The 21,622-nt window shown below is 40.0% G+C and overlaps 3 protein-coding genes across 15 annotated transcripts; all 3 read left to right on the plus strand.

Moving 5' to 3' along the window:
• Positions 1 to 152: 152 nt before the first annotated feature.
• LOC135625520 (pyruvate dehydrogenase E1 component subunit alpha-1, mitochondrial-like) lies at positions 153 to 8,813 on the plus strand. Its single transcript, XM_065130416.1, has 8 exons — positions 153 to 905; positions 1,002 to 1,081; positions 3,642 to 3,719; positions 6,014 to 6,109; positions 6,194 to 6,265; positions 6,413 to 6,466; positions 6,571 to 6,636; positions 8,550 to 8,813. Exons 1-8 carry the CDS (start codon positions 203 to 205, stop codon positions 8,592 to 8,594), a joined length of 1,194 nt encoding a protein of 397 aa, XP_064986488.1. The 5' UTR covers positions 153 to 202; the 3' UTR covers positions 8,595 to 8,813.
• Positions 8,814 to 9,148: 335 nt separating this feature from the next.
• On the plus strand, positions 9,149 to 11,068 carry LOC135625519 (probable galacturonosyltransferase-like 6). Its single transcript, XM_065130415.1, has one exon. It carries the CDS (start codon positions 9,560 to 9,562, stop codon positions 10,754 to 10,756), a length of 1,197 nt encoding a protein of 398 aa, XP_064986487.1. The 5' UTR covers positions 9,149 to 9,559; the 3' UTR covers positions 10,757 to 11,068.
• Positions 11,069 to 11,766: 698 nt separating this feature from the next.
• On the plus strand, positions 11,767 to 16,741 carry LOC135625521 (uncharacterized). Of its 13 annotated transcripts, none has more exons than XR_010492073.1 (7): positions 11,767 to 11,972; positions 12,073 to 12,139; positions 12,238 to 12,998; positions 13,440 to 13,493; positions 14,038 to 14,359; positions 15,021 to 15,129; positions 15,205 to 16,741. XR_010492073.1 is itself a non-coding variant. In XM_065130419.1 (5 exons), the coding sequence occupies exons 1-4, from the start codon at positions 11,898 to 11,900 to the stop codon at positions 13,485 to 13,487; spliced, it is 951 nt and encodes a 316-aa protein (XP_064986491.1). In that variant the 5' UTR covers positions 11,767 to 11,897; the 3' UTR covers positions 13,488 to 13,493; positions 14,038 to 16,741. The 13 variants fall into 13 exon arrangements, 3 of the variants coding, with proteins under 3 accessions (XP_064986491.1, XP_064986492.1, XP_064986489.1); XR_010492076.1 differs by having other exon boundaries at positions 14,038 to 14,183; positions 14,276 to 14,359; positions 15,021 to 16,741; XR_010492072.1 differs by having other exon boundaries at positions 14,038 to 14,142; positions 14,276 to 14,359; positions 15,021 to 16,741.
• Positions 16,742 to 21,622: the final 4,881 nt, after the last annotated feature.

Genomic DNA, 21,622 nt, shown 5'->3' on the forward strand with positions numbered 1-21,622 from the left:
CTTAAAATTTATATAAATATCTAAAGTACATTAACATTTCAATTAATATTTCAACATTGTTATTCAAATATCATTGTTTTAAGAAATGAGGCATTATATATATATATATATATATATATATATATATATATATATATATATATATATCAGCTTCTTCTCTGCCTCGAGACTCTGAACCCTCGTGAGTACCACATAAGCAACAATGGCCGTCCTCGCCCGCTCCTCGTCGCCATCCTCTCTCTCAAAGCTCCTCCTCCGTCCACATTCCTTCTCGTCATTACGCTCCTTTTCTTCCTCCGCCGCCGATGACCAGCGCGTCCTCACCATCGAGACGAGCGTCCCCTTCACAGGCCACCGGATCGAGCCCCCCTCCCGCGCCGTCGACACCACCCCCGCCGAGATCCTCTCCTTCTTCCGCGACATGGCGCTCATGCGTCGCATGGAGATCGCCGCCGACTCGTTGTATAAGGCCAAACTCATCCGAGGCTTCTGCCACCTCTACGACGGCCAGGAGGCCGTCGCCGTCGGCATGGAGGCCGCCATAACCAAGCGCGATGGAATTATCACCTCCTACCGCGATCACTGCACTTTCCTCGGCCGCGGCGGCACCCTCCTCGAGGCCTTCGCCGAGCTCATGGGCCGCCGCGATGGCTGCGCCAAGGGCAAGGGCGGCTCCATGCACTTCTACAGAAAGGAAGCCTCCTACTACGGTGGCCACGGCATCGTCGGAGCCCAGATCCCTCTAGGCTGCGGCGTGGCCTTCGCGCAGAAATATTCCAAGGATGGCTCGGTGACCTTCGCCTTGTACGGCGATGGGGCTGCCAACCAGGGGCAGCTTTTTGAGGCGCTTAACATGGCCGCCTTGTTAGATCTGCCGGCCATCTTGGTTTGCGAGAACAATCACTGTGAGTGTTTCTATCGTGCCCTTCTATGTGTGTGGGTAGGGAGAAGGACGCAGACGGTGACTGATGGAAGTTTCACCTACCTGCCTTGTTTCCCAGATGGAATGGGTACAGCCGAGTGGAGAGCCGCGAAAAGCCCAGCCTATTACAAGCGTGGCGACTATGTTCCTGGTCTTAAGGTCAGGAAAGGAAGTCCCTTTCTAACTTTCTAAGCTTCTTGATGCATTGGTCACGATCTGAATTCTAGGTATTTTAAGTCACTTTCTAACTTTCTAATCAGCCACTGCCGCTGACCTATTTAACTATATAGCACTTTCGGACTAACAGTAGAGGCCTATTCAATAGTATTTCCTTTTTATATAGGATCTTGGTAACATTTTGCTTTTAGCACCATAGAAGCCATGACATTTGGGATGTTGTGCTTAAAAAAATGGTGGCTCAGTGCACGAGGGGTTCACCAATTTGGGGTGGTCATCGCATTCAGCTTTACCCTGCAACTTCATGCAGGGAAACTATTCCCATTACTCAAACCTTGTGGCATTTTAGATTATATTCCTCCTTGGATCATCTCTTGAATCATATTGCTAAATGAGTTCTTTCTCTGTTCGTTAACTTCTTGGAGTCTTCTCTTGTTAAATTAGGGTTGTAGATACTATTCAACATTCTGTGGCAGAGGGTGGAAGAGCAGCGGTCATGATGTTAATACAGTTTCACTTACTTTTAGCCTTTTTTGGGTCAAATTAAGTTGCTCATTCAGATGTGAAATACCTCAGCACTTATTGATCTCTCTTATCTCTTGCTCTTTTGGTGGAAAGTGAAAAAAAAAAAAAGTAGGTAAAAAGGTTCACAAACCGTGAACTGAGTTCAGGACTTTTATGCACATGGTAGATGAGTCATTCTCTGAGACATTTGTTTCAAACTTGACAATTATGAAAAGACCACTGGAAATTTGATTTTGCATAATTTGTAGGAAATATATTTCAAACTTGATGATTAGTTCAAGTTGAAAATAACATTTGAAAATTGAATTGCAAGGGTAGGTTGGTAAGAGTTACTCTAGTATAGTCTTGATTGCAGAGTTTGTTTAAAAGGATCATTTCCTTATCACTAATTTCAGACTGACTTGGATCCAGCTAAATATGGGGGTGTGTCTAACAATGCACTCTTTGTATCCTTTTTGTCTTCCAATTTTCTTCTCAATATCTTCGTGAAATGTACTTTAACTTAGTTTGTTCTTCTAATCCTAGAGAAATTATCAGTATGAATCCAGCCTTTTCTGGAGTTTGTTTATTGATACAAGAAACTAAACATGAGTTCTATTATCTGGAACTATGTCTACATGGATGTGGAGCTTTTCTTCAAGAGAGGACCCCAGTTGAGAAAACCCATGTATATAATATAAGTGCCCCCAAAGTAGAAATTATGATTGATTCAATAACATGGCTGGAACAGTAAGAAAAATCTGTGTTGGTCCCATGCACCATCCCTAATTCTTGTGTTCCTCTGGCACATGACTTTTTATGGAGTTTACTTCTGTGGCTGCTTGAATGACAATCAGTTTGACAACTCAACATGCTTGAATTTTTTTTTTGTGGTGCTAAAGATCTCGGAAAGATTAATCTTGAGGCTTTCAATGCATTCAAGCAATTGCAATAGTATAAATTGAAATAAGTTACTGAGCATTTATCGGTAAATTTAGAACTTGTATTGGAGAAGGAAATAGTTAATGTCAGTTAAAAATGTTCACTTGGCTTGGTGTCCGCTCTGCTTACTATGAAAGAACTGAACTATTTCGAGTGATGACCTAGTCATGTCCCATTATCTGTGCTTCTTTGGGCTCAAAGACATAAATGTGTCTTTCAATTATTCAACCCAAGTGTTTGTTCTCCTAATTGATTGCAATTAAAGTCAGCCCAATCTTATATGGGGTCAACTATATGGATCTTTGACACAATGAAAGATTGAGCTCTAACATAGTCATTGTTGTTTATTGTAGAATTCAACTTTCAACTGGAAACAGAGAGATTGTCTTTGTGATTCTGGAGGATGGAAAATACATGGTTTAAACCTTTTTCATGTTTGAGTTGATATTGAGATTTACCACTGGATCTGATCCATGATAGATAGTCTATATTTGTTACATTATACGTGCTATTATAAATGTTCCTGAGGTCTGACCATTTTTGGTTTGGGTCATTACCATCCAGGTTCCTGGTCAAAACTTATATAGTTCTAAGTGAACCAGGTCTCAGATTAAATTGAATTGGACTCGACTCATTGACCCCTCTTTATAGCAAACAGTGACTATTCATAAAAGGTGATTGTAGACAAATAAGCTACATAAATGGATGTTAATATATTTTTCTAATCAACTTGTAATGTTCATCTTATATATTATAAACAAATGATGCTACTAAAGTATGCATATATGGATATGTTGTACTTTTTTATATTGCAAATGTATATGTGGATGCCTAGCTATATGATAATGTTATATGCACATGTTAGGATCTTAATATTTTGATTGCAATTCTGGTTCATCGTTGCAAGATTTGCTTTGTACAATTTGCTGGTTGTGAATTTTGATTTTCTTCTAGATTATCATGTTATTCACTCTATTTGTATTAGCAACTTCATTGCCTATGCCCGCAACGTAATATAAACTATATCCTTTAGATATTAGGTTCTGTTGATTATATAAAATTCCTTGTCAGTATATTGTTTTTTTTTTCATAACAGGTTGATGGAATGGATGTTCTTGCTGTGAAACAAGCATGCATTTTTGCTAAAGAATATGCTTTAGCTAATGGACCCATTGTGAGTATATAATCAACCTTTTTATTTGTCATGTTTTATTAGAGAATTTTTTTATGTAGCCTTGGTACAAACTATCTTATGGTTTGTGTGGAGATTATAGAATAGTTGATGTTGGCTAACTATTATGTCAGATATAATAGTTTAGTACAGATTAATTTAGATTAATGAAGATCCATGAAGCATGATGAGCTTCGCCTTTAATGAATATGTAATCATAAATAGATTTTTGGTGTAAAATGAGGACTTCAAAGTTCAAACATAATATCTGAATAATGTTTGGTCACAATATCATGCATGCCCAAAGAATGTGCTCTATTACCAATTTTGTGTAAACTTGTATCAGGAAGTATTTATCCTTTACGTTAAAACATCTTTATCATTTATTTTATACTATTAATGTATCTATCCGAGCCTGTATATGGTGATATCTTATGTCTCCTGCATATAATAGTCACATTTTATTCTGTCAAATCCTCTTTGCTGCATTTTAGTCATAGTTCTGAATTTCTGATGTTGTAGGAAACACATTATGACTTCTATAATTTGTCAATTAGATGTGTGAAGCCCCTTGCTGGATCAGAGTGGTCCATGGCCACATCCAACGTCCTGTCATGGACTTAGCTGAAAATTCTCTACTATTTTCTGTGGATTGCATGTCCTGGTCCTCTCTGAACAGAATGCAGCTCATGCATGCGTCTCTGGTGTACATGTGTGGCCTGATTTAGAAAGGAAATATTTAATAAGTTTAATTCATTTCAGTTTACATGGCCATCAATTTTTAAATCTCTGAATCATGTCGCTGGTACTCTGAGCTAAAAAAGAAAGGCTGTCATATGTGTGGGCCCTATTTGAAAACTCCACTTTGACATATAAAAAATACCAATTTGAGTCAGATTGTCAGAGTAGATTGGCTATGAATTTGAGGCAGAGCTTAATCTGCTTCCAGGAGTGATACCCTCAGTATTTTAGGAAAAGGAAGTCGGAAGTTCTGGCATCCCTCTGCAAGTCACAGTCTGCAGAAATCACCATTGTAGATCATACGTTTTCATGATTGATGAACTCAACAAATCAGATTGAAGACCATACTTGCAATGAATGATGGAAGAGAGATTTTTTTAATTAAATAACTCTGGAGTCCTCTATCATATCCTCTGACATAAAGGACTCCCAAAATTATATCATTTAAATAAAAGGTCAGTTATTCTGTTTCTGCATGATCCAGACCTCTTGCATCTTTGGCTGTTAATAATATGCATGTTCTACAATCTTTATATTGCTGGTGAGATTTTTCTTTCATTCTATTAAAACATGTCATGTTGATGATTTTTATTAAACATTTTACTTTGACTTGTTATCGATTTCAAAAAGCATGTCAAACACTGGGACCATAATAGATGTACTTGTTGACTTAACAAAAATGGAACACTACTTTGAACCATCATTGGACAATTGATTTGATATGAAAAACTAGTTGAATTGTTATATTTTTAGCAAGCAGTGAGTATTGGTTTTTCCTAGTCAGCACTTAAATTTCTGGTATTCAAATCTGGAATGGACATGTTTAATATATTTTGTACTATGTTTAATATTTTAGATAATTTCTAGTCTTCCCTTGGAGTGAAGTTTCTGGCTTTGTCCCTAGTCAACAACTTCTGCCAAGTGGTTTGCTTTTCTATCTTTCGGATGATCAGTAAAATTTCTTTTCTTCTTTAAATCTCATTCTTAATCTTTTTTCCCCTTGAAGTTGATGCTGTTGGCCTTTTTATCATTCTCTGTTTCATAGAGTTGTTTTTTTTTTTGAGTGTCCTAACTCCTAACTGCTTTAAGAAAAATCAGGACATCAATTATTCAAATGTGTTGAGATCTTAATTTTTTGCTGAATATGGAATCAACCTAGAAAGCCTGGTTAATTGACATAGATGAAGATTTCACAATTTTTGGGACTAAAATGTTGTTCTAACTTGTGGGATGTATAGTTTTCTGGTTACACTTCATCTTTCCCTCATATTTCCTAAATATTGGTCCTAACTGTAAATTGTTTGTCATTGTACATCAACATGGTTTGTTTAACATTGTATGGGTACATGGCTCGATTCTTGTTCCATACCCTTTGCATGTGTATACATAAATTTGTGTGGATATATCATACACATAACATTGTATGTGTGGATATATCATAAATTGATGTGTGGATATATCATACAATCAGCTGTATACATAGTTATAAGCTCGTGTTGATATAAATTAGACAATGGATGAAGAACTCATATTTTTCTTCATATACTGGTATCCAGATTCTTGAAATGGATACTTACAGGTACCATGGGCACTCCATGTCAGATCCTGGAAGCACATACCGTACACGTGACGAGATCAGTGGTGTAAGACAGGTCAGCTGATCATACCCGGTTCACTTACTATTAATTGATTTTTTGAGTTCTCGTTCTAAGAAAGCTGTTTTATATTGTACACAGGAACGAGATCCCATCGAGAGGGTTAGAAAGTTGATATTGTCTCACGAGCTAGCTTCTGCCTCTGAGCTGAAGGTTTTATTCAATTATGTTCTAGAATGAGCTGCTTGTATTTCCGGAAATTAAAAAGCCATATGAAAATATTGAGAGTGTACAGTCGTATCAATCTCTGCATTTGAACTTTTTGTCCTTTTGATCAACTTATGCTTCATGATTTGTCAGGATATTGAAAAAGAAGTTAGAAAGAAAGTAGATGATGCAGTTGCTCAAGCAAAGGTCAGCAAGTGACTCTGAACTCGTCATAAGTTTTACTATGCCATGCTCTTTGATATTATCATGGTCTTGTTTTAACCTTTTCTTTTTTAATTCCCAAACTTCAGGAATGCCCTATGCCTGATCCATCTGAGCTCTTTTCCAATGTGTATGTTAAAGGTTTTGGTGCTGAGGTATATGATTTTCTTAAATCTTTGCTTTATTTTTATAAAATCTATCTTTTTGAAATTTAGATTATCATTAATGAAGAGAGTTGACAATGCATATTGAATATCTCGAGTAACATGGAACTTCAGGATCTAGCATTCTCATTCTTGCTGTTTCCGGTATTAGTAAGGCAATTCAAACAATCATATGTAACATATTGGAGACACAATTGCCATGTTTCTTATAAGCCCCGTGGGTCTAGTAAAGGAGTTACAATAGTGTTATCATACATCCATATTTGTCATAGGCCCCAAGAGTATACTAAAGGAATTACAGTGTCAGGTGCAGTATAAAATTGAGAGATGTATGAAAGCCAGCGATAAATAGCAGAGCTAGTTGACCTTTTTGATCAATGAAGACATTTTGTGTTGCTGTGGATATGGATAGGCAAACCCATTTGCGCAGCCAAACCAAGATGAACTGACCCTTATAGCCCTATTTGACCAATCTTGATCTGGTGACCGTCAAGCATAGTTTTCACAATTAGTTGTTCTCAACTGATCCCATGTTTACTTCTCCCCAAAAAGATTAGTTTGTAGAACAGATCTGGATATGCCAATCTGAGCCCACTCAATGCAGTGGAAAGGTGGCTGTGTATACGTTTTATATAGAACTTATGATGTGGGTTTGTTTTTAAACTTCCTGATGGTTCAGTGAACAAAGCAACGGTTATTGTCTAAAGTGGGCAACTATGGAACTTCTTCACAGAGGAATTTATTTGGCTGATATAACCAGGAGAAAAAGAGAAGAAACAATCCACTATGAATACAGTTACCGAAATTTCAATCGAGTATCGCTTGCTTAAATAATCTCCTTAGAGTTTATTTTGTCAGTGATGGATCAAGCACCATGCTCATTATATACTATATAGTTATTTCAGTTTAATATTGGCTTGGTTTTCATCTTATTCCTTGCCAAAGATACTAGTGAGGATGCTAAACTCTTCGCCATCAAAAAGGAATATAGACCATTGCCTTATGATTTTTTAGCTTTGATTTTTCTATCAGTTGTTGTACACTATTTGTTCTTGCATTTAAGGAAGAGGACATGTTCAAGATCTTTTCGGGCATGATTCATTTTGAGAATTTATGTTCTTACTGTGAAATATTACCTGCCATCATGTTAGAGGACAAGGATGAGCTGTGGCTATCGAGAATAAGAGACCTGTTGATTTTTAGTTAATGGCCAAGGATGAGCTGTGGACGGCATTTGACTGACCCTATGATTATGATCTTGTCATAGTAAACCTACATACATGGTCATATATCGAATCAAAGCAGAGGAAGAATCAAGTATGCATCGTGCAGCTGGAGTTGGTGTTATGCTGATATGAGTAAATTGATTTGGACAAGTAAATTAGTGACTAATTTGTAGTTCTGATGCCATGAAGGAGAAACGTGGTCGGTGATAGATTTACTCAGGGAAGTCAAGTTCAGATGTTGCAGGAACGTTAAGCATTGTAGAATAAGATTAATAGTAGTCTGGAAGGCCAATAATGCTCCTTTATGATGAATTATACTGCAAGATCAAGTTTTTAAGTGCCCATCGCATGATTCACTTAAAGATCGATGATGAACTTATTGTTGATATTCTCTACGAGAAATTGGGCACTCATCAACCTTACCCGACATATTTTTTAGCCATTAAGCTGTTTGACTGCTTTTCGAACATCCCATGTGTTTCCTAAAAGGAAAAAAGTGTGGTTGGCAAAATTTGCATGGTAAATCAAGTCATCTTTTTTTGTCGATGATCATCATTTTTTCTATTGAGTGCTGATTCTGTAAGCACTGATTGTATTCGCATCATTTCTCAAAAGAAATTTTATTGCTTTTTTTCCTGAAAAAAGAACTGACTTTTCCCTTCCCTCCCCCTCTTGCAGACGTTTGGTCCAGACAGGAAGGAGGTGAGATCTGTTCTTCCCTGAATCAGATTGCAGTAAGCACAGCAACTCCTTTCAATTAGTGTTGTTTGGAAATAAGAGGGAGGTGAGATCTATTCTCCACAACTTATGAATCAATCTGTGCTTTTCTTTGTATCTTTTGGTAACGAAAATTGTAATATTTCTTTCTTCTTCTACAGCAACAATAAATCTTTGTCTTAACCATTTGGAGTTGGCTATATAAATATTTATTTTCTTCCTCAAGCAGGTAATATATGATTTTTTTATTTAAAATTCGACGTAGCAATAAACTTATTCGAGTTTCTTTAAGTGTAATGAATGGTTTTTCCAAAAGAAGACTTCGTTTGGAAGTTCCACGAACACAAAAGCTCACGTGGGAAAGAACTCGAATGCGTCTCATACACACAACACGAGATGGGAGAGAGATGATACCGTGCGGGTATGGAATGAGAGAGAAGCCGTGAGGAGGTTGACATGCATGGGCTTCCCGAGATGCCTTGCGTGCGAAATGTGCATCCGAGGTCGAGGTATATGCGGCGACGTAGATCACCGGCCGTTCATTCAACTCGAAGGCTTTGATAGTTGTGGAGATACGATAAGCTATCATTGGGCGGTTACGATCTAAAAGCAGCGTTCGTTGGTTTACGGGCAAATAATTTCCGTGAACACAATCATTGACATCCTTCTCCGCCGGCTCAGCTCACAACACTGCCACGTGGTGGTGGCGCTTGTCCCCGGTTTCCTCAAACCAGCAAACGGAACGTCAAATCCGGACAGAGCCAACCGGAGAGTTGGCCACAACGGCCACAACAAACATGCAAACAAACAAACGGCAACAGCAATTAGCAGCAGCAGCGTGACTCCGTCGCTTCCAATTTAGCTAAGCACCCACATAAATGACCTCGCATCCCCGCCCACCACCACCTTCTCCGGTCTTCTTTTTTCCGCTTTTTCTCTGTGTGGCCAATTAAAGATTCCTACAACACGATATGGCCTGCGGAAAAAAGAAGACTAATTCTCCTTCTCCACCACCACCAGTCCAAGAAAGAAACGCCATGTCTTCCTCTCTCTTCTTCTTCCTCCTCCTCTTCTTCTTCACATCCCCCACCGGCGCCGCCTTCTTCTTTGCCCTTGCACCGCCTACACCCCCTGCCCATCTTCGCTTCGAGGAGGCCAACCAGTTCCACAACAGCGACATCTGCCCGTCTGCCTCCGCCGGGGTTGGCCGCGCAACCGCCTGCGACCCCTCCTACGTCCACATCGCCATGACGCTGGACTCACACTACCTCCGCGGCTCCATCGCCGCCGTTTACTCCATCCTCTGGCACACCTCCTGCCCCGACACCATGTTCTTCCACTTCATCGCCCCCGCCGGCGGCCATGACGGGGGCGATGATAAACTTCCCAGCCTTCTTGGCTCCATCGTCCGTTCTGTGTTCCCTTCCCTCCGATTCGAGGTGTACACTTTCCAGGAGGAGCTCGTCAGCGGCCTCATTTCCTCCTCCGTCCGCCAGACCCTCGAAAACCCCCTCAACTACGCCCGCGTCTACCTCGCCGACCTGCTCGACCCCTGCGTCCACCGCGTCGTCTACCTCGACTCCGATGTCGTCGTCGTCGACGACGTCCGCCTCCTCTGGGACGACGCGGCCGCCCGCCTCGCCTCCGCCGCGGCCGTCGTCGCCGCCCCCGAGTACTGCCACGCCAACTTCACCCGCTACTTCACGTCCGCCTTCTGGGCGGAAGGCGGGGCTCGGGTCTTCGCCGGCCGGCGTCGCCGGCCTTGCTACTTCAACACCGGGGTGATGGTGATGGACCTCCGCAGATGGCGGGCCGGGGGGTACCGGCGCCGGATCGAACGGTGGATGGAGGTGCAACGGGAGCGGCGAATCTACGAGCTGGGCTCCCTGCCGCCCTTCCTGCTGGTGTTGGCCGGGGAGGTGGAGGGTCTGGATCACCGGTGGAATCAGCACGGCCTCGGCGGCGACAACCTCACCGGAGAATGCCGGTGGCTCCACCCCGGTCCCGTCAGCCTGATGCACTGGAGCGGGAAGGGGAAGCCATGGGACCGCTTGGACGCCGGCTCCCCCTGCCCCGTCGACCATCTCTGGCATCCCTACGACCTCTTTATCCGGCCATCCTCCGGGACCGACATCCTCGCCTTCTTCATCCTTTATTGGTCTTCGTAGTCCTTGGCGTGTTACGCATTGGCATTCTTTATTCCTTTGTTTCCATTCGTTTAGGGGCGGAGAAGGCAGCTCGCCACCGCCGGCATAACAATGTACAGATCAGAACAGAACAGAGAGCGAGAGAGAGAGAGAGAGAGAGAGAGCGGCGATTCATCCACCGGTTTGGTTCGTTCTTTAGCTTGTTTTTAGGGGTTCAAAGATTAATTTGAAATCGCTTGCTACATTTATGTCGTCCGATTCATTCAATTCATGTATAAACGGATGCATTCCATTGTATTTTGGTCTGAACAATTGACTGATCTTTGTCTACAATTTTATCACGATGGAAACGGGGAGTAGGGGGAATATTATGGTTGGTGGGAGGTGGGGTCCAATTAATGATGCTCTTCGGTGTCAGCCACGTCTCTCGTACAGGCTGGATATGTCTGGATGCAACTAATTATATCCGCAGGGGAGGATAGTCGCCAGCTGTGCAGTGCAGACACTACGAGGTGCTTGCGGTCTCCACTCCGTACACGTACATGAAGCTGACGCGTAAACCGACAATGCAAACTCTCCTCCTTGCATTTACGTGTAAACACGCATATCAGATGATATTATAGCATAACATACTTTGTCGTGTTTAGCATATTATACACATCATGTCATGTCATGTCATTTCACATTCAATTGCACATCATGCCTTTGACAACACCCTCGGTTGTAATAGTAACAGCAGCTGTACATAAATGAAATTAATAATAAGGTAGGGAAATAGTATACCCAGAATTACAACTCTATGCAAGAAAAACATTATTTATTGAGACGAGGTGATGTCATTTCTCTCCAGCATTATCCACCCATGTGATGATGATTCACGAAACATGATGTCACCGCTACGAATGACGACACGCATGCGGAGGAGGACGAGAGGTGTGATGGATAGTGGCGACGCGCTCGCGAGGCGTACGTGTCATGACTTGCGATAACAACGATGGTCTCTTCATCATTTATAATCGCAGCACCTCATACAACAAACCATCCCAAGAAGCTCTTTTCGCTGGAAGTCATCGAGGGCAAAATCCTTCCTCCGTTTTGGTCTTCCTATTTCCTCTTTATTAGGGTTTTTTTTTTGTTTGCGAAGGAAGGGGGTGACGATCCTATGGGTTTCGATGCGATGGCCAACGGCGCTTCGGTTCCCGCCTTGATCTCACGGGACGCCGCCAAGAAAAAGAGGGTGAGGAGGAGATTCGAATCGGGTATCAGGAAAAAGGATCGCATCTCGTGGATAATATATCGAAATCGTTCTCATCGCCATCTATTTGTTTGTGTGTCAGACGAATCGCTCGGCGAAATTGAAGCAGTGCAAGCTTGATGTACGCCGCGAGCAATGGCTGTCTCGAGGTTCGATTCCCACGTACATCGACTTTTATTGTACTTTTAGATCACTCCTTTTTTATTTTTCTTCCTTTTTCTTTTCTTTTCCCCGTACTTGGGATCAGCCAACAGCAAAGACGATTGCAAGATTTTGGCCGCGGCCAGCTCTCCTCCTTTACCCCATCCGCCACGGCCCCGGGCGGACGAAACGGATTCGAGGACGAGGGAGGAAGATACGATCTCGCATGGTAACGACGATTCGGATTACCCAATGCCCCACCTTCGCCGTGGTAATAGAAGAACTTTAAGCAGCGGAAGCAGCATCGAGTCTAGCTCTTCTAGTGTCAGCGACGCCGAAGACGAGGGGATCGATAATGTAAGGGGCGGTAACCGGGTCCTTGATGACTGGGAGGCGGTTGCCGACGCCTTATCTGAAGCCAATGATCGTGACGGCCTTGGCCCTGATCCGGTAGTGCCTGCTGTTTCCGCCGGAATGCCTTGCGAGCCTCCTCGTGGCGGGAGCACCACAAAGCCGGAGCCCATTCGGAGCGCGCCCAGAGCCTGGAGGCCGGACGATGGCTTTCGGCCACGGAGCCTTCCCAGTATCTCGAAGCAGTGGAGCATTCCGCCAAACCAAGACCGGCACTGTTGGGCTTCGCCACAGAAGGGCGTGCTTTCAACGCCTTGCCCGTGCCCTATCTGTTGTGAGGACTTGGATCCCACGGACTCGAGCTTCTTCCCCTGTTCGTGTGGCTACCGTCTCTGCCTCTTCTGCCACAAGAGGATCCTTGAGGCCGATGGGCGTTGCCCCGGTTGCAGGAAACAATATGACTCCATTTCGAGTGGAGCGTTGGTCGTGACCACCGTTGGGCCATCGTCGTTACCAGTACGGATGCCCCGATCTTTAAGCATGCGTTGCAGAACTTGGAACAGGGAGCATTAGTTTGTTGTGAAAGATATTGGTAGTGTCTAATTATTGGAGGAATCCTTGATTTTTCCAATAGAATGAGATGTGAATATAAGCATATACAACGGTGTCTAGGAACATCGAGTCTATCTTTAGGTTACTATTTAGAAAGGTCTAGGGGTATATGTGAGAACCTGTGTTTGTTGCTAATTTGGAGTTCAGAAATAACCGTCAAATTAATTTGCAAATGTGATAATATATGACACTATTATTTGCAGTTAACTTCAATTCCTTGCTCTCCATTAAGTTCAGTGTATAGACTGCTATTTGCATTTGTATGTCTATGATGTCATCTGTCCATTATTTTATGATAGTCGATCTTCATGTCCCCTCTAACACTGGTAATTTGTTACTGTGCAGCAGATTGAGTCTCTACATGATGCTCCTGAGAGTCATTTTCCTAGATAGAAAAAGGTATCTTTCTTTCCTTTGTTTGATCTTTTTGTCTTCTGTCTGGTAATTTTAGCTATCATATTTTGGCTAAACTGTACCAAGTCAATTATACATGCAGGTTATGTTGATGTATTAAAATGTAACTTACCTTGTAAAGTTTTGCGTTGTCAGTGAATCATGTCTGCTAGATTTTGAAGGATGACATGAAAGTCCATATTGCATTTTTTCGGGAAAATCTTGCCCTACTTTGGTTGTTTTAACATTTCATACCAAGTACTGTTTTTGTACTTGGGGGTAATCCTCGATGTGATGATGCTGTATTTTATTTATTTTAGAGTACCATAATTTAAATGTTAAGTAGCAATTTTTGAGTGAAAAGCACCTTTCATTTTCATGTTGTTCTAGAAGCAAATTTGCATTTTAAGACAGAGCAATCGTGGAATTAACTATTACCATGTTCGAGATCTTTTCTGTCTTACCTGTTGATTTAATTCATGTGTTAGCAGTAGTTTTGCAGCTATGGGAATAAATTTCTTGATCTTTTATATTGTGCTGTCTTGTTCAGTCATTCATCTAGATTCTGCTTGCAAGGTCCTTCCTCTTGTTGTTACTGTAACTGGATGAGTTGGCTCAGAATCACCAATCAACTGTGAGCAAAGTGGTCTGTGAGGTGGTACAATTAAATAAACGGCACATATTCTTTATTCACAAGTATTTTGGCTGCTCTGAAGGTTTCAATATTTCCAAGTCGACAATTCTGTATGTTCTATCTGATGTGATCTCTTCATCTGATATGTTTTCAGGTAGAACAACACTCCTTAAAACATGATGATGCTGGATGCTTGATGCAAGCGCTTGACACGATCGAAGATGTCCCATGCCCCCTGGTACTTAAAAGTGGTGGTTTTGATTCTTTTTTCTCCAGACACCTATGTTTTTATTTGTATTATTATTGATGAACTAATTGCTAAAAGTAATCCTTAAATAACTAGCACACTTTTGAAGTTTGCGTTTTGTAGCTCTGTGAGCGATGTACCATTGACCATTTCATACTGGTAGTATGCTTGAACTTGTAAGCATGATGTTGTTCATACACCTTGTACGTTCAGATCTATCTATCTGAATTAGATATTGATATATTTATGTGCTAGAAGTTGCTAAGTTGCCATGTTTGACAAATTTAGTGCTGTAACAAGGTCATTGAAGTGACTTCCTCTCTCTTTTTTTTGCCTCATTGTATATATATGTATACATATATGTATATGTATACATATATATACATATGATCCTGTCAGAGTTTATAATGGATTTACTCAAGAGGGATCACGATGAATTTTACACATGTTTGACTGGTGAACAATAGCACGAGACATGGCATTTGCTCATTTTGTCCACTCCGATGACACGGATAATTGTTCTTAATTTTTATAAAATGCATTGGAGAGAGAAATTTCAGTTGGTGTGACCACTCCTGATTGGGTTTATATATCAGGTCCTTAATGATGTTTAAGATAGTATACTGAACTAAGTTAATTTTGCTCTTGCAAGGATGATGGAACTGGACGTGTCTATGTTGTTGGGGCTCGCAAGTGAAGTTTTTGAAGAGTCGCGGCAATCTTTGGCGTGTGGGACACTGGACTATCTACGTGGTCGTAAGGTCGGCAACACCAAATTTCAGAAAGAAAAGAAAAAGAATAAATCATAGTAAGGTCTTCTTTCTGTTTTGTTGTAGATGCTCGGGGTTAAACGAACTGAAAGAATTCTTCCTACTGGTATTGCATTGACTGCCGTGGGTGAGGTAGTAGATAATTACGCAAATGATTATGATCATCTGGACTTTGTTATTGAGTATAAGAATATTTGGTATTTTGAATCATGCCTTCAAATGTAGGCTTATTTGCTCATAGCTTATACGTGTATTTTCTTGTATTTGCTCATAGCTTTAAAGATGATGTTGGGTCAATTTTAGGTGTCCCCAAAGAACATCGATCGGTTAATCGCAAATCGAATTGGCTAGGGTTGTACTTTATAGTTATTGTTTTCGTTTTCATAAATACTTCATTGACGTTTGTTCTGTATATATGTATATATATGTATGTATGTATGTATGTGTTCACATATTCAACCTATGCACTTCAGTAGTTAGGTTCATGGAATAAAATTTCATTTTCAGGGTTGGCGTGTTAACTAGGCTTTTGTGTGCGTGACTACATGTTCGTGTGTTGCTCTTCCTATTGGGTTTTCATTATTAGTTTTGGATATTTGATGCAGGAATTCTCTTTCCATTTTTAATTTTTTGGTGGGTGCAATTTTGTGTCTTGGTTGAAAGATGACTACAACAGGTCAGGTCATCGTGTAGTCGTCCGTCCACATACGTAACTCACTTGCTACTGTTACGGATGACGTTAACATTTGCTTGCTTTTGAGGTTAACGATGTGAACCCATTTCATGAGATAGAGATATCGAAGAATCACGTAAACAAAAGCATCGTCCCTCCAAGTCAAAAAAGCAGAAGAGGAATCCGATGCCATGAAAAGAAACAGACCAAAAATTACTTGGCATCTCAGCAAAGCATTTATCGCCCTGATTGGTTTCGATGCTATCACATCGGCGTGCCGTCCCTACTCTCTCTATTGTCTCTCTCGCTCTCTGTCTCTCTCTCACTCGCTGTCTCACACCCACACACACAACATAAACCTCGCTATTAAAAACCCGTTCGGTCATCTTGTGCCTCAGTCTCCAACGAACAAAGAAGCAGCTGCCTCCGAGCCCATGGGCGTGTGCGAAAAGCTCTTCACCGCCCTCCACTTGAAAGCCCGTCGGGACTCCGCCACCGATGTCACCAGTAAACCCCCACCAGCAAAGCCCGTGAAGGAGGCGGTGGGGCCTCGACCGACGGCGGCGCCCATGGAGGAGCAGCAGCAGCAGCAGAAGAAGAAGAAGAAAAATATCAACGAAAGGGCAGCAGAATACATCAAGACCGCGAGGATCAAGATCAGGGCAGCTTCCTTCAGCAGGGCACCCACCTCCAAGTAGTACAGATCTAATCCCATGGCGCGAAAGACGAAACACCCTATCTTAATTAAAATACGCCTCTCCTGTTTCTTTGCCTACCTATCATCCATCGTTTGAGAATGGTATTGTTGTTTGCTTTCATCACTTCCTTCCCTATGTTTCGATATCGTCGTGGCCTCCTCGGATAATAGATGTGGGCGGGAGGGCTTATTAGCGTTCCCAAAATCCAATAATACCGACATGCTTAAATCGATGTCCTTCCTTTCAATATCGTGGTCTGACGAAAATGGGCCGTGTGAAAGGCTGAGGCGGCCCAAATGTGCAGGGCTTACGGCGGCCCGACTTTACTCCGATCATAGGCAGAAATCGTACGGTCCAAATGTGGTTTCTGCTGTCGATTAAAATTGGGATCAGCCTCGAGCACCAAATCGGATGCCTGATAACTGCGCCTACCGCTAATGCGGGGGGGTGCAGCTTAAGAATCAATCCATGCCCCCATCCATATCCATGTTATTACAAGTATCCATATTAATTAATGCAGATAAGAAAGATGAGATTATAATTCCACTTCATTATAATCAATTTTAGATTAATATGTGCGGAGACACCCACTTCATCATCCATCTTATGTAATGAAGTGCCTCCACATTTTCTTTAATTATGGGCAAGCAACAATCGCAGTTTCCTATTTTACGGTATTATTCTTTTTAGTGCTTTCTGATAGATAGATAGATAGATAGATAGATAGGTCCTCATCGACAGAAGAAGACGAAGAAGAAAAGGTCCTCATCGACAGCCTTCCTTCGTCAGGGCTTGTCTTTAAAAGTGCCATCTCTCTTCAAGAAAGTCAACGGCGTTGGTGAATGAAGACTTTCTCAATAGAAATTTCTACTGCATGTGATGTTTGAAAATCTAATCTCTATGGTAAATTTTTAGTTAGATACCTATAACATTTCGATATTTATATTTTAGAAAATTACATTGACATTTCTATAGTTACGAAAATAAAACATCTAGATTCGTTTATCATATCGACGTCAATTTTATTGATGAAAACATGAAAACAAAAGATAAAAATATAATCTTAACATTCAATAACCGCATCAAGATCGATACAAATGTAAAGCGACGCGAAGCGAGCGACGATGAGATCGACGACACGCTCCACGTAGAGACGAGTGGTGTTGCAATGAAACGATCCTTATCATTGTCGAAGACGGTCAAGCAATTACGTCAGCATCGACACCAACAATACCGTCGTCCGCCACCACCAATATCGTCCGCCATCGAATATTAAAATTATATTTTTTATTTTTTATTTTCATGTTTTCATCGATAAAAACTAATGTCGTCAGGGTAAATAAATCTAGATGTTTCACTTTGTTTAACTATAGAAATGCTAATATAACTTTTTAAAATGTAAGAACCGAATGCTAAAGATAACTAACTAAAAGACTAATATGTAATTAGCCCCCCATTTATTTTGCTTCTAAATACTAGTAATATTTGATATAAAACAAGCATGAAGTCCAAGTGAAGCATATAAATATCAGATATTGAACTATCAAACTGGCATGAATAACCTGTCCAGCACATATAACAAAACAGAAAACAAAATCCAAGCTGTAATTAACAAAACATGTCTAGAAGTAATATGTACACTGGCTCATATGTGCTTATAAGGCAGGTGAATTATATGAACACTGCAAATTGTAACCTGCAATATTCGCCAATACTTTCAGGCATATTTACATTCATTAGCAAAATTTAGCACCAAAAACATGAAATTCCAATGTTTTAAATGCCAAACCAATGCTGCTTACAATACATACCAGTATTAAATCACTGAAAAATATAATAAAATACTTGATATTTAATACCAATTGGTACTGACCTATATGATCTGTATTGATGCTTGGTGAGACTTAGTAAATACTGGTTGGTACTATGTACCAGTCCAATCTTCACATGTTTAAAGCTTCTATTTGACTAAAACAAAGAACTACATGTAAAACAAACCAAATTCACTTGGTTAGATATGCATGTACTCTTCTCAGCCAAACCAAATTCACTTGGTTAGATATGCATGTACTCTTCTCCTCATATAGATATAACCCCATGGGTTACGAGTTCCATATGGTCATAGTGGAAATAAATAGGACGTGGTGCTGTTAAGGTCACAAAATGGCTTGCAGCATGGTAATTACAAGAAGCAAATACTCATGTATCAAGTTTTGCAAGCCTTCATATCTGTCCTCGTACAGGCATAACAAAACAACATACCAATTTAATCAGCTCCCAAAACCAATAAGATACACTTAGAGGCTAAGTTCTAAGAACCTAATTATCAACTGCATAACTACTTTTTCACCTTGTCATCTATGACAACAAAGAAATAAACTTTTTGCCACAAAATGGAATGATTTTGGATTTGACACTGTGACCAGAACTATATGTAAAAGCAGCTCTCCAGTATACATGAGTGATCCTAAGCCAAAGTGCTTAATGATGTATTTATGTGCCAGTTCTTAGAGAACACTAAAGGAATTAAGAGGTTTTTGCTGACAGATGGAAGATGTTAGTCCAAAACTTCCTTTGGCATTCTGAACTATAGATATCAAAAGTTTACGAAAAATTACAAAGAGTTCCACATCAATATTAAAGTCCAACTTTGATTTGGAGACACACAAAGAATAGAGGCACCAAGATTGGATCAAAATCAAATTCACCATGACAACCAGGTAAATATTGTCAAACACTGATCCATAACAATGCAATGCATATATCTACATAAATACATGTAATCATGGAAAGATTAATGACCCACATAGGTGATAGAGCTGATTTGAATATAGAATATTGTGTAAAACCATATCCAGTTGGTTAGAAGGTTAAAACTTGTAGCAATAAATCATGAAATATTTTATCAAGAAACTAATGAGTGATGAATATCTACGTGGGCTCAATAAAAACGATTTCATGCATCTTGTTCATCATCAAAATATTACATTCAAGAAAACTAAGTCTGCAAGAAATTTCTACAAAGAGTTTCGAAGCATCCAAAGAGTACTCAGCAATTAATAATTACTTAAAAGTTTGATATCATATGAGAAGAATCAGATAAATACTAATACTAGTCACATCCTCAATAGGGCTACAGCAAGCATTCTGGAGTATCTAATACTTTATAGAGTAACCAAATTTAAATTTTCAAACACAGCTAAATTCATGTGAAGCCAACAATAAATTGAATGAGAACCAACAAACTGTTATCATGTGACAACGACCAAGAGGTAATGGTCATAAAAGGATGATTTTAGGTGCATCAGAACAAGAAACACCAACAAGAAATAGATTGTCAGTTTGCGGTGACTGCAATTAATTATAAAATAGAAAAACAAGATTTTATTCACAAACAAAGTCATTGGCATAATATTACATTAACTGGGATTGTGTTCCACTGGCATTTTAGCTTAATCATGTCTTCAAAGCGAATCATATAACAAAGCCTGTGCCTTTCTTCAAGACTATACGCAGCCTAGGAGATTTCAAAGAATGATTACTTGGCTATATGTGCATAAACTGCAACCAAGAAGAATTTTCTTTTCTTTTTGCCAATTAGCCTTTTGGGATATAAGGCATGTGCCTTCATACCTAAATCTGTTGGTCATAAATTTTCCTCAACTCTTTTCTGGAGTCAACGTCAGATTATATTCTACAAGCCAATCCTTTCAGGCTTTGATTTGTCATGACAATTAATTAGATACCAGCTTCAGATGATTATATCAAGTTAACAACCGGTAATAAAATTCAATTCCATGGAGCCTTTTCATACAAAGTTCTATCCTAAAGGCAATCCCAATTTGACAGGAAAAAGAATGGAGCATGATAAATGTCAATGAGCCAATATTAAAGAAGAAAAGCCTAATTTCTCCAAGTTTCAGGAATCAGACCTAGAGGCTTATAGTCACACTAGATCTTAGAATCCTTGAACTGCATTGGCATAGACTGTGTGAAGAAAAACATTTGTTTAAATCCAAGAATCTACATCCATAAAATGCAACGAATCAGTTCTTGTTTAAAAGTTCATAAGGTTGTGATCATGTCAAAATAAAAGAAACTTTTTTTCTGGTTCCTATGGCTTTCTTTCATCTCCCGAGACAAGAATGAATAGTTAGGGTCTATCTCTTGACCAGGTGCTTTAGTCTTGAATGATGTCCATCTTAGTCAAATAAAACAGGACTTAAAGAATATGCAATTTAAAACACCTAACTTGTCCAATAGATATCTTATATAAAATGCTGATTTACTGGGTGTTGCCTATTTTATAAAACTGCCAACCAGAAACCTTCAAGCCACAATCATGAGATATGAAGATTCCTTAGTGACCTTTAAGATTGCATGCCATATATTGTTTGCTAAAAACCAATCTGAACAAGCCATTTCAATAACCCTTTCAATAATAAAGCATTTCTGTCTTAATGATTAATTTTCTTAGGTCCAAAAAGGAAAAGAACTACAGTACTTGTCTCATTGAGATTCCAAATATGCAGAGTTTGCTTATAATGTATCTCTAATCAAATAAACACCAAATACAAAATAAAAAAGATCTTCCATGACAGCTGCAGCACTCTTGTAGTCAAATATGCCTCGTTCTATCACTAGGTTGTAATTCCTGGATATATAGAATCTATGATTTAATTTACATTCCTGACAAACGGCTCCATTTCAACTAGAAATATCAGTGAATGGGAAGCTAAAGACTGCTGCAACTTTCATTTTCCCATCTTTTATTCATCATGGTAATGCTGTATTTCCATTTCTTGTTCACTATCAAATTCCACACGTGTGTCAACTAAAGTCAGATTGTTCTATATTTAGAACCAATACTTCGGTCATTCATCCTTGAATTTGCTAACAATAGATAATAAATGGACAAATAATTGATGTATTTGGTTGGATTTGCATTGGTTAAAACTTTAGGAACCTCATCTGCGATGTAGGATTCTAATTCCCAGTGCAGAAAACTTCAACATCCTCATGATTTTCATAGTTGCTCTCTTACCCAGCTATGGAAATGTCTGATGATTCTTGGTGCAAAATCTGTCCGAATTTGAATTTTAAAGAGCATGAA

This window comes from Musa acuminata, chromosome BXJ2-10 (assembly GCF_036884655.1).
Source record: "Musa acuminata AAA Group cultivar baxijiao chromosome BXJ2-10, Cavendish_Baxijiao_AAA, whole genome shotgun sequence".
NCBI classification, from domain to species: domain Eukaryota; kingdom Viridiplantae; phylum Streptophyta; class Magnoliopsida; order Zingiberales; family Musaceae; genus Musa; species Musa acuminata.